The sequence below is a fragment of the Aspergillus lucknowensis genome (genome assembly GCF_044049455.1).
Source record: "Aspergillus lucknowensis strain CBS 449.75 chromosome Unknown BJX67scaffold_93, whole genome shotgun sequence".
Classification (NCBI taxonomy): domain Eukaryota; kingdom Fungi; phylum Ascomycota; class Eurotiomycetes; order Eurotiales; family Aspergillaceae; genus Aspergillus; species Aspergillus lucknowensis.
The window spans coordinates 35,723-48,519 of NW_027263637.1; the positions used below are offsets into that span (position 1 = coordinate 35,723).

The 12,797-nt window shown below is 50.3% G+C and overlaps 6 protein-coding genes across 6 annotated transcripts; 3 read left to right on the forward strand and 3 right to left on the reverse strand.

The window, feature by feature from the left end:
- Positions 1-279: 279 nt before the first annotated feature.
- On the forward strand, positions 280-2,512 carry sac6 (fimbrin; the record flags this gene model as incomplete). The annotated part of the gene is made up of 5 exons (XM_071034072.1): positions 280-302; positions 390-600; positions 660-1,330; positions 1,431-2,413; positions 2,481-2,512. 5 exons carry the CDS (start codon positions 280-282, stop codon positions 2,510-2,512), a joined length of 1,920 nt encoding a protein of 639 aa, XP_070880506.1.
- Positions 2,513-3,689: 1,177 nt separating this feature from the next.
- Positions 3,690-4,808, reverse strand: BJX67DRAFT_386482 (RNA-binding protein; the record flags this gene model as incomplete). The annotated part of the gene is made up of 5 exons (XM_071034073.1): positions 3,690-3,742; positions 3,795-4,164; positions 4,220-4,319; positions 4,385-4,441; positions 4,726-4,808. The coding sequence occupies 5 exons, from the start codon at positions 4,806-4,808 to the stop codon at positions 3,690-3,692; spliced, it is 663 nt and encodes a 220-aa protein (XP_070880507.1).
- A 545-nt stretch (positions 4,809-5,353) lies between these two features.
- BJX67DRAFT_337526 (putative mitochondrial carrier protein) lies at positions 5,354-7,398 on the forward strand. Its single transcript, XM_071027597.1, has 5 exons — positions 5,354-5,952; positions 6,011-6,331; positions 6,393-6,671; positions 6,729-6,865; positions 6,950-7,398. Exons 1-5 carry the CDS (start codon positions 5,848-5,850, stop codon positions 7,170-7,172), a joined length of 1,065 nt encoding a protein of 354 aa, XP_070880508.1. The 5' UTR covers positions 5,354-5,847; the 3' UTR covers positions 7,173-7,398.
- A 400-nt stretch (positions 7,399-7,798) lies between these two features.
- On the forward strand, positions 7,799-8,873 carry BJX67DRAFT_368473 (60S ribosomal protein eL18). Its single transcript, XM_071030633.1, has 3 exons — positions 7,799-7,870; positions 7,986-8,090; positions 8,167-8,873. Exons 1-3 carry the CDS (start codon positions 7,867-7,869, stop codon positions 8,574-8,576), a joined length of 519 nt encoding a protein of 172 aa, XP_070880509.1. The 5' UTR covers positions 7,799-7,866; the 3' UTR covers positions 8,577-8,873.
- BJX67DRAFT_336843 (glutamate-5-semialdehyde dehydrogenase) lies at positions 8,724-10,610 on the reverse strand. The gene is made up of 3 exons (XM_071027595.1): positions 10,089-10,610; positions 9,851-10,012; positions 8,724-9,804 (listed from the first exon to the last, which is right to left on the reverse strand). The coding sequence occupies exons 1-3, from the start codon at positions 10,387-10,389 to the stop codon at positions 8,885-8,887; spliced, it is 1,383 nt and encodes a 460-aa protein (XP_070880510.1). The 5' UTR covers positions 10,390-10,610; the 3' UTR covers positions 8,724-8,884.
- On the reverse strand, positions 10,611-12,551 carry BJX67DRAFT_392210 (putative COP9 subunit 3; the record flags this gene model as incomplete). The annotated part of the gene is made up of 5 exons (XM_071034911.1): positions 10,611-11,309; positions 11,363-11,515; positions 11,576-12,019; positions 12,080-12,316; positions 12,390-12,551. The coding sequence occupies 5 exons, from the start codon at positions 12,549-12,551 to the stop codon at positions 10,833-10,835; spliced, it is 1,473 nt and encodes a 490-aa protein (XP_070880511.1). The 3' UTR covers positions 10,611-10,832.
- Positions 12,552-12,797: the final 246 nt, after the last annotated feature.

Genomic DNA, 12,797 nt, shown 5'->3' on the forward strand with positions numbered 1-12,797 from the left:
CCGCTTCTCGGGGAAGGGAACTGGAAATCTGCCTGCCTACCTCGTCGACACAAACCGGCCCAAAGAATGCCCAGGCTCCCTAAATATGGATTGTAATATTTAAACTAGCCCACGCCATACCGTCAAAGCCACACCACCTCTCCACCAGGCCCTCTTCCATCACCCAGTTTCCCAATTTTTGAATACCCATATCCTCCCCCTCCTCAAACGTCCCTTTTCCTGCGTTCTTCCAGAATTCAACCGGCAGGTCCCAGTTAGACACGAAAGACCCAAGGAAACATGAATGTGATCAAACTCCAAAGGTTAGCTCTCCCTTCATACAAACGTACTTAACTTGTTGCGTCGCTTCATTCCGCGCGATCCCCTCTGGATCTAATAGCATCCCCTAGGAAATACCCGCAATTCGATCAGGGTGAGATTTTCTCTTTGCAAGATGCATTCAGGAAATTGGATCTGGACGACAAAGGCTATCTGGATGAGGCCACCGTGATCAAGTCCACACAACAGTCAGAGCGTCAACCCTATGATGTTGTGCGCCAAGCGCTCAAGGAAGTCGAGCTCGACAGCTCTCGTCGTGTAGAGCTAGATGATTATGTTGATGTGCGTACTCTGGCCCCGCATTAACTTCTGAACGCTGAGTAGCTGATCGAAGTTTCCAGCTCATTGCCAAACTTCGCTCGTCGGCACGGAGCGCGCCTATCCGGGACCCTGTTTCTGCGGCCGCACCTGGAGCCCCACGGCACGTCTCGAAAGGCAGTGTAGGGGGTAGGATTCATGTCCAAGGATCTTCTTCAAATGTAACCCATACAATCAACGAAGATGAAAGGACCGAATTTACGAGGCACATCAACGCGGTCCTTGCAGGCGACCCCGATATCGGGCACCTTTTACCGTTCCCAACCGATACCTTCGAGATGTTTGACAAGTGCAAGGACGGTTTGGTTCTCGCGAAGTTGATCAACGATAGTGTCCCTGATACGATCGATGAGCGCGTACTGAATAAAACCGGAAGGAAGATCAAGGACTTGAATGCATTCCACATGACCGAAAATAATAATATAGTGATCAACTCCGCGAAGGGAATTGGGTGTTCTGTCGTGAACATTGGGAGCGGCGACATCATAGAAGTGCGGGAGCACCTTATTCTCGGTCTTATTTGGCAAATTATTCGCCGGGGACTCCTGGGGAAGATTGACATTAAACTCCATCCCGAGCTCTACAGGCTGTTGGAGGAAGATGAGACACTTGAGCAATTCTTACGTCTCCCTCCAGAGCAGATCCTGCTTCGGTGGTTCAACTATCATCTGAAGAATGCGCAATGGCCCCGAAGGTAAGCAATTCACTCACTAGATTGGAGCCTTTTGGCAATGCAGTACACAGCAACTGATTCATTCGAAAAACTGAGAGCTGACAATCCCTTTGCTTCCCAGAGTTACGAACTTTTCAACCGATGTTAAAGATGGTGAAAATTACACCGTGCTTCTGAGTCAACTGGCACCCGAACACTGCTCACGGCAACCCCTTCAGACCCGAGACCTGCTGCATCGTGCAGAGGAGGTTCTAACCAATGCAGATAAAGTTGGTTGTCGTAAATTTCTAACACCAACGTCGCTGGTTGCAGGAAATCCTAAGCTCAACTTTGCCTTCGTAGCGAACCTGTTCAACACTATTCCAGGGCTCGACCCGATTACTGAGGAAGAGAAGCTTGAGGTTGAGGATTTCGACGCCGAAGGAGAACGGGAGGCGAGGGTTTTCACCCTGTGGTTGAATTCACTTGATGTGCAACCCGCCGTCAACTCGTTGTTTGATGACCTCCGCGACGGAACGATTTTGATGCAAGCCTTTGACAAAGTTATTCCCGGAAGTGTCAGCTGGAAGCACGTTAACAAGCCTCCAGCCTCTGGGCTGGAGATGATGCGCTTCAAGGCAGTGGAGAACACCAATTATGCTATCGAGCTTGGTAAACATCATGGGTTCTCCTTGGTGGGCGTACAGGGTGCGGATATTACGGACGGTCAGCGGACCCTCACACTAGGTTTGGTATGGCAGTTGATGAGGCGGGATATCACCAACACTCTTTCAAGTCTGGCGAGCCGACTGGGCAAACGCGAGATTACAGACTCGGAAATGATCAAATGGGCCAACGATATGTCCCGCAAAGGAGGCCGGTCTTCATCTATACGCAGTTTCAAAGACCAGTCGATTGGGACGGGCGTGTTCCTTCTCGACGTGCTCAGTGGCATGAATGCCTCCTACGTCGATTACGAACTCGTGACCCCAGGACAGAATGATGAACAGGCTCACGCAAATGCGAAGCTAAGCATCAGCATCGCACGCAAATTGGGAGCGACCATCTGGTTGGTACCCGAGGATATCTGCCAAGTCCGATCTCGCCTCGTGACTACTTTTATAGGTAAGAAAACCCCGTCTTCTTTCCAGAGCCGTTGCACAAACATCAATTCTGACGTTCTCATGCTTAGGTTCTCTCATGGCTACGTATGAAAGAATGTAATAGGGTTCGCAGCGACCTAATGTCGAGAAGAATTTGGGCCATCACCCGATTGCACACCACATTTCCCTGTTCCATTTATTTGTATATTTTTAGCCAGTGCTATTTCCTGACAATGTCGTCTCAAAAAACAACGAAATCAAGTAATCCCGACTTGGGATTTGTAAAAATCTGTTTTGGGAGTTAATTAGTTTGGGGTCGCTCTGGGGACAGAAGTAACCATCAAGGCGTCACACTGGAGGGAGCAGCGTTAGTACCTCGCCTCCTCTTTTGAGTAATCCAGGCTGGCCATTTTTAATAGAGTTTCCCGACGCTTCTTCTTTCAGTTCAAGACCGAGTGTAGAGGAACGCCCAAGGTCACCCAGAGTGCCTCGGGCTCTGGTGCTGCGAGTGTGGTTCATGGCCTTCAAGATCCAAACCAAAACGCTCGCTCCAATCAAAGCACACGAACAAGAACGAGCTACTATTGCCCGCCCCCCTACACCTACCTGAGGCACCCAGACCAGAACCCGGTTATACTGGGTACGGTAGATCCTACGGCTACTATGGATGGTATTCGCAGAGGTCTTAACGACTACCGGGAATCACGATCGGGACGTTATGGAGACTATCATCGTCATGTATTAATCTGCGACGGAAGGCGAAAAACGAACGGCCCGCTTTTCTCGGATATAACCGTATGGACGATATAATTCGGCGGTGGTGGAAAATAGGCCATTGGAAAGAGATCGATCGCGCGACGAACGTTCGATACCGAATCCCGCTACTATGCAAGATGATGAATACCATGTCGAACAATTAGACCATTGCCAGAGGTAATGAACACTTAGCCGTCGACACTTTACCGTATCTCCTCCTCCTTTTCGGTCTTCTCCAGCTTTCGTTCGTTTTCCCTGCTTGGCAACGGAAGTTCAAGAAAACAAAAGACAAAAAGCGGCAGAAAGACAATAACGAAACAGGCACAGAAAGCATTGGGGGTCAAGGAGAACAAAGGAAGACGAACTTGTACAAAGTGTTAGGAAAGGAATATGAAAAGATGCTTTTGGACTAAGTGCGGGCCCACCCTCCAAGACAGCGCTGGGAACCAGAGCATGAGATGTCAGCATACAACCAGCCTCCTGCAAGCCCGGTAGGTCATGGGACGGAGTTAGACCTCTATTAATTTCTTGACAGAGAGAATCTACTCAGCGGTATCAAGCTCGTCGTGAGCGGATGTCAGGGGCTCAAGCGGAACTGTCCCGTTTCAGCAAACGTTAAGAGATAGACATTCGTCAAGATGGCTCACCCTTCCTATCTTCACCATTCGGGCCATTCTCACGCTCATCATCACGTCTCTCGCGCTCATCGTCGCGCCTTTCTCGGTCATCCTTGATGTCACGATCTCTCTCGTCGGGGCTGCGGGAACGGTCGCGGGAGCGTTCGCGGTCTCGGCGATCGTAATCACGATCTCGGCGATCATAATCGCGGTCACGCCGGTCATAGTCACGATCATGCCGGTCATAATCGCGTTCATACCTGTCATCTCTGCGCGGAGAATAGTCTCCACGGGCACGGCGGGGAGAGGGAGAGCGACCACGACGAGGAGGTGTCCGGTCACGGCGACGGTCGCGGCCTGAATCGAAACGCCAGGAGGCAGATGGGGGGGTCCTAGCCCACTAGAGGCATATTAGAGTCGATGCGTTAAAAAGCAATGGTTTTCCAGCAACTCACTTCAATCTTTAATAGATCATCGCGGCCGATCCTTTTGTTGTGCATCTCATGGTAGGCATCATCCGCATCACGACGACTCTCATATTCCACAAACGCGAACCTTGCATCAGCGTCAGAGCCGCTGAAAAGAGAGAAAATAGGGGGAATGGCTTCCTGGGGGCATACAAGCGGCTCGATGGAGTGCGTGGTGCAGGGATGTCGCACCGAACGAGACGACCATATCTGAAGGCAAAATTAGCTCGCCGTGCGTGATAAGGGGAGAGCAAGATCGTCTGTGAGGCTGTAGGGAGGCAGGAACGGGAAAATGAAGTCCAGAAATACAATAGAGGAACGAAAAGGCTAGCGGTGACTCGATGGAATGAAATAATGAATAAGTAGGCTCTCTCATAACATGACAGGAGGTATCGCCGGCGCCGACATTGCGAGACCCGACCGAGAAGAAGAGCGAAGCTGGAGGGATGCACGATTCGAATGGTCATGGAGCGTAATCGACGAGCGGAACGTACCGTTCGAATTCGTAGGCAAGATCGCGAGCTCGAGTGCCATGGCCAAAGCCAGTGACGTATAGCGTAGTACCAGGACGAGACATGATGATTGTAGGTCAGAATACGCGGGGGTCTGTTACAGCTGGAAAGTCGATTCGAGGCCTGTGATGAAAAAGGATGAGAGATGACGGGAAAGACTGGGAAGAGCCAGCGGAATTTCAGTGCGTTACGGGAAGCGTTGCGGGCCGAAAGCGAAGCAGGAGAAGAGAACCCCCAGCACGCAAGCAGACTCCACAGTAAGGAGGCATCGGTACAACCCCTCAAAGCACCTGTTTGGCTGCACTCACAGGTTTAAGGGTGAATACTATACATAAACCCCCAGAGCAGCTTGGTTGCCAATTAACTATCTAGCCCAGAGACCAGATTACCAATTCTAACTTCGCTAAGTTACGTAGCAGTAAACCAGTCGTCTTGTTCTGACAATCGCTTGGAAGAATAATTGAAACCAGATATCATCCCAATTTGTAACCAAGAGAGGCAGTAAAGCCTTGGGCCAAAACAAGAAGTGCAAGTCCTGTCTGGAAGCCGCGCGCTTAAAAACGAGTCCAATAATAATCTCTGGGTCAGCTCCAAAGAATTCCCGAATCAGAGGCTCAGTTTCCAAGACGGAGCGAGCTTTTCCGACTTCTTCCAGGGCGGTTCTCGGAAGTTGTCAACCAGCCTCAGAACCGGTTGAACAAAACTACCAGCAGGCCATTATTCAACAACTTATTATAACTCCTCTACTTTCGAACATCCGCATTGAACCGTGTTATTTATTCATCGCCCCAATCTGCCGCGTCGCAAACATTACGGCTTGCTATCCATCCATTCTTTTGGGTTGATTCTCGTACCTGGCCTGTCTCGATCGCACAATGCAGGTATAGCCGCATGAACACATGGCGAGTGCAGCATCAACAGCTGAATAGTTGAAGCTTCTTTTATACATAGCCGCCTACGGAACAACTTCGTCACTATAGCCCAATACACAGATATACAAGTGAGGGAAAGCGTGCCGTTTAGAGGTCACCTCGGACCCCATGCCAAACCATCGCAAGAAGGCTTCGTTATTAATAGTTAGATTGTTGCGCCTGCTACCCAATAATGAGCCTTGACCGCCAGGAAACTACCCGGGCTGACGGGTCAGATGGCAACGACAAGACCGCTCTATCAAAACTTCCAAAATTGCCATCAACAACATCCACCCAGGTAGGGCGGGTACCCACCCCTTCTTTCGGACGTTATTAATACCACTGATGACCTACAGGGAAAGTTACCTGAGAAGAAACCCGTCTTCCTGAGCGGAGTTAGAAATGCCGTCACCGAACCCGTCGTAGCGGCCTTTCTTGCTGGAGGTGTAGCAGGCGCTGTATCGAGAACCATCGTTTCGCCACTCGAGCGCTTAAAGATACTCCTCCAGATACAAACCGTTGGCAGAGAGGAGTATAAGTTATCTATCTGGCAGGCGCTTAAAAAGATTGGGAAAGAAGAAGGTTGGCGAGGATTTCTGCGGGGAAATGGTACGAATTGCATCCGCATTATCCCATATTCTGCAGTGCAATTTGGGAGCTATAACTTCTATAAAAGGGTGAGCGTCTAGTTCTGCCAATGAGCTTAGTCACTGCAAAGTGTCTGTTAACGTTTCTCAGTTTGCCGAGCCCTCTCGGGATACTGAATTGACCCCAGTACGCCGGCTCATTTGCGGAGGAGCTGCCGGTATCACCTCAGTGATTGTCACATACCCCCTCGATATTGTTCGGACAAGGCTGTCCATTCAGTCGGCCTCATTTGCCGCTCTCAAACGGGAAAGCGCTGGTGAGAAATTACCAGGCATGTTTACCACGATGGTCTTGATCTATAAAAATGAAGGCGGCTTCTTTGCGCTCTACCGTGGTATCATTCCGACAGTCACCGGCGTTGCCCCATACGTACGTCCTGGCTCTAGAAAGGAACTTGATCGGATAGCCTTAGCTAACTCTGCTTAGGTTGGCCTCAACTTCATGACGTACGAGTCAGTCCGCAAATATCTAACACCTGAAGGGGACACTACACCCGGTCCACTGCGAAAATTGGTCGCAGGCGCCATGTCAGGAGCAGTGGCTCAAACGTGCACATATCCATTGTAGGTTCCGTAAATTCCGCCAAAACACCCCATTCCGGTACTCTCCTCTTTATTCCGTCGCCGGTGATACTAACAGAATTCCAGTGACGTCCTTCGGCGGCGATTCCAGATCAATACGATGTCCAACATGGGCTATCAATATAACTCCATTCTCGATGCCATTAGGGTAATTGTGGCTGAGGAGGGCATGCGCGGTCTGTTCAAGGGGATTGCACCCAACCTTCTTAAAGTGGCACCCAGTATGGCAAGCAGTTGGCTCAGCTTTGAGCTGACGCGAGATTTCTTGCTTGGACTGGAAGAAAGGTGATACTTGATGGGGAATGTCTCTTGGCCCTGCAGCAGTTTCGTAACCCTACCGTCTCGGACAGGTTACTGGTGATTATGGTGGTGAATGTATATTGATGCGGTTTTTGAAGCTTGATTCTTATGATACCTAGCTAGTATTAGAGGAGATGCGTCAGGTAAGACTGCCCGCATTCTCCAATAGAAGTAGTGGTTTTCCTCCTCGAACACATTCAAGCCGCATCAAATTCAAATTGATGCTCACAGACTACAGAGGTGAAAGAAATATAAGGTGCCCAGAGGTCAATTCAAATTACCAAATATCACCCCCTGCAAAGCCAGGGACGGCCAATTCAAAGTTGACAGTCGTAAAACAGCGATCGCCGGGTTCCCGACACTATTTCGCTGCTCGCGGCGAAATCCATATTGTTGGGATGCTGGGAAACAACAAATCGAATCTTGTTTTCTACTCAAGGTCACGCATAATGAGAGGACCAAGACAAGACGATGGAGCCAACCGAGCTGCGGGACATCCAAATTGAGAGGACGAGACGCCACCCCGCCCAGGCCTGCCCGGTCAGTGACTTCCCGAACTTTACTAGCGTAGGGCTCAGCCCACACACAACGTTCGCCTGAAAATCATCAGTTGAAACCCTCATCGGCTTCACTTTCCAGAAGGGAGCGACAGTCAACTTCACGGTCGAAAAGTCTCAGCAGCCATGGGTATGTTTCGTGCATTATACTTCAGCCTGGTGATTCGAAAAATGGAACTTCTTCACAGGGACCCTTTCTGCACACAGATATGCGTATTTCTTGCTAATCATCAGCGGATGAATAGGTATCGACTTGGACCGCCACCATGTGCGCAGCACCCATCGCAAGGCGCCGAAGAGCGAGAATGTCTATTTACAGGTTCTTGTGAAGCTCTACCGCTTTCTATCCCGTACGACCGACTTCTGAATCCGCGCAGAATTGGAGTGTTGTTGGATTACTGGGCTAATTTGTGGCATGACTTGCAGGCCGCACCGAATCGAACTTCAACAAGGTTGTGCTGCGCCGCCTTTTCATGTCCCGCATCAACCGCCCTCCTGTCTCGCTTTCGCGGATCGCGTCGAATGTGAGCGAATCTCACCAGGGTAAAACCGTCGTCGTGATCGGCACCGTTACCGATGACAACCGCCTCCTCACCGTGCCCAAGCTTTCTGTCGCCGCCCTGCGATTCACCGCCACTGCCAGGGCTCGCATTCACAAGGCCGGTGGTGAGACTCTGACCTTGGATGAACTTGCCCTGCGCGCCCCAACCGGAGCCAACACTTTGCTGCTCCGCGGCCCGAAGAATGCTCGAGAGGCTGTGAAGCACTTTGGTTTCGGTCCCCACAAGCACAAGGTTTGTATCTCCTTCCTCCCGAGAACATTTATTTCAGGCTAAAATCCCCTAGAAACCCTATGTGCGAAGCAAGGGTCGCAAGTTCGAGAGGGCTCGCGGACGCAGAAGGTCTCGTGGCTTCAAGGTCTAGAGGAGGATTTTCAAGATTGTCATGGCAAGCAGTGGTTCCAGATAAATCAAGGGTTGTCGTACGAGGTTGTGTCATTATCGGACCTCCTGAAACCGCAGTGGCCTCAATTCTCTGAGCCGTTTCAAGTTGTAAGACGCTGGATGAATCAACCCAAAATTCCTACCAGTCGGCGTCGACAAAGACGAGGAAAATGAATATTTATTGCAAATCCTTTCTGAATTCAAACATCGGACTCCAGTATCTGCAAGTTCTGATGCTTATACCTCCGTCCCCCTTCGCCCTCGAAATAATCGCCGACCCGATGACCACTACCCCGGATCAAATACTTGTATATGGTCAAGCCTTCCAAACCAACAGGTCCTCTAGAATGTATCTTGTTGGTGCTAATACCAACTTCTGTACCAAACCCGTACCTCATGCCGTCTGCAAACCTCGTGGATGCATTCCAGAAAACTCCAGCGCTATCAACGCTTTTCAAGAATACGTTCGCGGCATCCTCCGATTCAGTGATGATGACATCTGTGTGTTTAGAAGAATGAGCATTGATGTGGGACACCGCCGCTTCGACATCAGTAATAGGTGAAACGGAAGGGATTGTCTTCACAGCTAGCGTAAGGTCAAGGAATTCGGTGTCGAAGTCGGAATCGCAGGCGTCGTGAAGGTCCTCGGCTTCGGTTGGAGACAATTTCTGCTGCAGCGCAGCCTTGGAGGGCGAATCACAGCGAAGGGAAACGCCCTTGGCGATGAGAGCTCGAGCGACAAGCGGTAAAACGCTTCTTAGAACACCTTCGTGTACAAGTAACGTTTCCAGTGAATTGCAGGCAGCAGGATAGTCAGTTTTCGAGTCCGCGACAACCTTAGTAGCAACCTCCGGGTTGGCGTCTGAGTGCAGATATGCAGAACATAGCCCATCTGCATGACCAAGAACTGGAATCTTTGTATTTGCTTTGACAAACCTAACAAGGTCATTGGAGCCCCGTGGAATGACCAGGTCAATGAAGGAATCCTGTGCCAGTAATTCAGAAACGGCAGCCCTTGTTTTCACAAGTTGTATTGATGATTGTGGTACCCGAGTGTTCGATATAGCTTCAGAGATTACATTTGCGATTGTAACAAAAGATTCTGTAGACTCCTTCCCCCCTTTTGAGAGTTAGTAGAGTTTACATTGTGTTACTGTTGCACAGACCTTTTAATATTGCAGCATTGCCTGATTTTATTGACAAAGCAGCGATATTCGCAATGACCTCTGGTCGAGCCTCGAAAATAATTAACAAAACCCCGATGGGGCAGGTCACCTTTTCCAGAGAAAGGCCGTCATCGAGGAGTGTCCTCAACGTAACCTTACCGACTTGAACAAGATCAGAAAACATTGACCAGGCCAACGAGCCAAAAGAAGAGAAGCGCAAGTTCAGGGCTGGACATACTCGGATCCTTTAGGCTCCTCACACTTAAAATACCCTGCAGCATATCATCGTACTTCCCTGGTCTGGACAAATCGAGTCGCTTCAAGACACTTTGGCTGAGGCTGCCATTGGTAACGGATTTTTCCGCAGCCTGGAGGTCCCTCGCGTTCGCTTCCAATATCAAGCTCTTGTTTGCTCGAAGCGCGTCATGTAACGCCGTCAGCGCTTCGTTGCGCTCCACTTCAGACCGAGTTGCAAGGTGACGGGACGCGGAGGAGGCAGCTTTAGCGATATCTATCGCCGGACTCTCTGTGAGAGACATTCTGAGGTTAAGCTGCTTCGCTGGACGAAGTTTTGGTTGCTTGGTGTCCGGAACTGGCAGAACTTGCGGGGCGTGCGTGGATTTTGTGAAACAGAGAATCTCGATGACTCAGAGGGGCAAAGAGAGTGTGCGAGCTGGGAATCGCGCTAACCGACCGCGAGTGTGGATGGTGTCCGGTCCTCCATCCTGCCTCCCTCGAAGGCTTATGGATGGCGCCCTCACAATAAGACCACCAGATCCCGCGCTGGGCTTTTCCAACAATGACGCACAATACGAAGCATACAAAACTTGTACCGAGGCCAACACACACAAAGGCCAACTCCTCGTAGCATCAATTCTGATTGGCACAAACGGCTACTGCGCATCAGGTTCCACTGACCGCTCACATTTTAACCCAGTTCGACTCCCCACCGTTCTGCCATCCTCACGAGCTCAAGCCTTGTTCATTGACCATCTCCCATCAGGTCTTCATCTATCTCAGCGGCCCCCGCAGTGCCATTTTTCTCCGAGTTTCCACTCCATTTCTGGCTCTTCGCTATGAAGTGGAGATTTTCCGGAGAAAGCTCTAATGCCTCGTCTGTCTGTGCTATATGCTTTGCAATTGTGTTCAAGGCGATCCTTCCCTTTATCAGCTTTGTGCGTATATATTCCTCTCGGAATGCATGGCACTGTGCGGTCGGGGAGAGACGCAGCATTGTAACGCTTTGGCCGCCAGGTGAATGCGACAGGCTAGCCCTCAATGCATTTGACATCACCATGGAGGCGACAAACTCTTCGATAACAAAGTGATCCCTAGAGCAGGATGGTGCTCGTTGCAACACATCCACTACTGTGAGCGCAGAAAACGTTTTCCCGAGCTTTATGATCGCAAATTTGTCGTGTGCATCAAAAAGTTGAGAAACAAGTCCAGTATTCTTATCCTGCGACACGGTAAGCAGGAGTAATATATCTGAAAGAGGAGATTTCAACGCACGGCTTTCCAAACAGACTGTCCGATCTCAATTTCGGCACCCATCCTCCGCAAATCGCCTTTACCGAATGCCTCAGCCAAGGAAATATATGGCCGTGCTAACGAATGCAAAACCCGGATCACATGCGGGCCAATCATCTTAGAAGCAGCGGGAACCTAGTAGAGTCACGCCAGTCAGCATTGGGTTTGCATCCAATAATATAGCAGCCAAATCACCTTTCCATGGCCGAGCAAATTTGCCAAAATCCACTTTTTGTATGCGTCCACCATAATCTTACTGACCGAGTTCGCTGTTGGTGACGCTACAACTATACTCAAGCAGTGCGACGCCTGATCCCACCTTTTAAGGGCCATGTAAATCATCGCGCTGTAGAGAAAAAAACGAAGATGATCCCGATATGTTAATTTTGACGAGATACCAGGCACATCAGTAATAAAGGCGGTGGCTGGTGTGCACTCCGAGCATAGCGGAAACTCGTGGTGGGTGTGATGTGTGTCGGGGGGGAAGTGGCTGAGAAATCGATCCAGGATGGGAAGAGCAGAGGTGTATGAGGCTGAATGCAGCGTGAGCTTGACCAGGATTAGGTGGGTCGAGGTGAAGATTCCGGAAGTGTCGAGTCGATCTAATGCGTCCCTGATTGCTTTTACTGCTAGGATTGGCTTCAAATAGGTCAGTCTCGCGCCAGGTTACGACGATTGGAGGTAGGATAGACGGCTTGCCTTCGAAGTAGCTTGGGCGGCGCTGGCCACGAGCTCAACAAGTTCCCGCCATTCATAACCCGCGTACCGTATTTGAATGGGGTCAAAAGACCGCAGGAACCTAATAGCGTGCTTCCACAAATTGCCACCAGGTTCCAGACCCTCGGGGATGTCGCATTGCGTTCTTTTCTGAGTCTGCTGTATTTCAAGCCGCAACAAACAGAGGAAGGACAGGCTGTGTATAGATGGACTAATGGCCTGTGCCAGGGTTGCGAGAATTAGCAGGTAGCTTTTACTCGAAGGCATTCAGCCCCCTGGTATGCCGCCTTACTTCCAAACACTCAGTGAGGTTGACTGAACCAGGAACGAAAGCAGGTTGGCCGAAGCAAGCCTTCAAATCGCGAAGTTGGCGGTCGTAGATCTCGTCGGAGACAGTACCCAAGGTATATTGGCGAGAAGGCACCGCAGACAGCTGCGCGAGGAAGTCCGACATTTTAATATTCAAGACGAAGTGGCGGGGGGTTGGTGCTGGACTATCAACTACCATAAATGAGTGGGGTCGAGATCGGTCGTTGGTGCAGCAGTGGCCCGTGACCATGGGAGCAGGGGCAGCTCAGGGACTCCGGGGGCACAATCCAATAGTTTTTTAATTATATCTGCCGCGTGCAAAAATTGGGGTGGACATGTTCACTGCTCTGCCAAAATCCGCATATCTATGTAACAAACCCCCCCAAACCTC

What these genes read in the sequence shown, in the direction of transcription:
- BJX67DRAFT_368473 (XM_071030633.1), top strand. An exon ending in GCTCTACCGCTTTCTATCCC is followed by an intron (nt 8,091 to 8,166) that starts GTACGACCGACT and finishes CATGACTTGCAG; the next exon opens with GCCGCACCGAATCGAACTTC.
- BJX67DRAFT_336843 (XM_071027595.1), bottom strand. Translation starts at nt 10,389, where the DNA reads ATGTCTCTCACAGAGAGTCCGGCGATAGATATCGCTAAAGCTGCCTCC. An exon ending in GAGGAGCCTAAAGGATCCGA is followed by an intron (nt 10,013 to 10,088) that starts GTATGTCCAGCC and finishes ATCTTGTTCAAG; the next exon opens with TCGGTAAGGTTACGTTGAGG. An exon ending in CAATGCTGCAATATTAAAAG is followed by an intron (nt 9,805 to 9,850) that starts GTCTGTGCAACA and finishes AACTCTCAAAAG; the next exon opens with GGGGGAAGGAGTCTACAGAA.
- BJX67DRAFT_337526 (XM_071027597.1), top strand. Translation starts at nt 5,848, where the DNA reads ATGAGCCTTGACCGCCAGGAAACTACCCGGGCTGACGGGTCAGATGGC. An exon ending in CATCAACAACATCCACCCAG is followed by an intron (nt 5,953 to 6,010) that starts GTAGGGCGGGTA and finishes GATGACCTACAG; the next exon opens with GGAAAGTTACCTGAGAAGAA. An exon ending in CAAACGTGCACATATCCATT is followed by an intron (nt 6,866 to 6,949) that starts GTAGGTTCCGTA and finishes ACAGAATTCCAG; the next exon opens with TGACGTCCTTCGGCGGCGAT.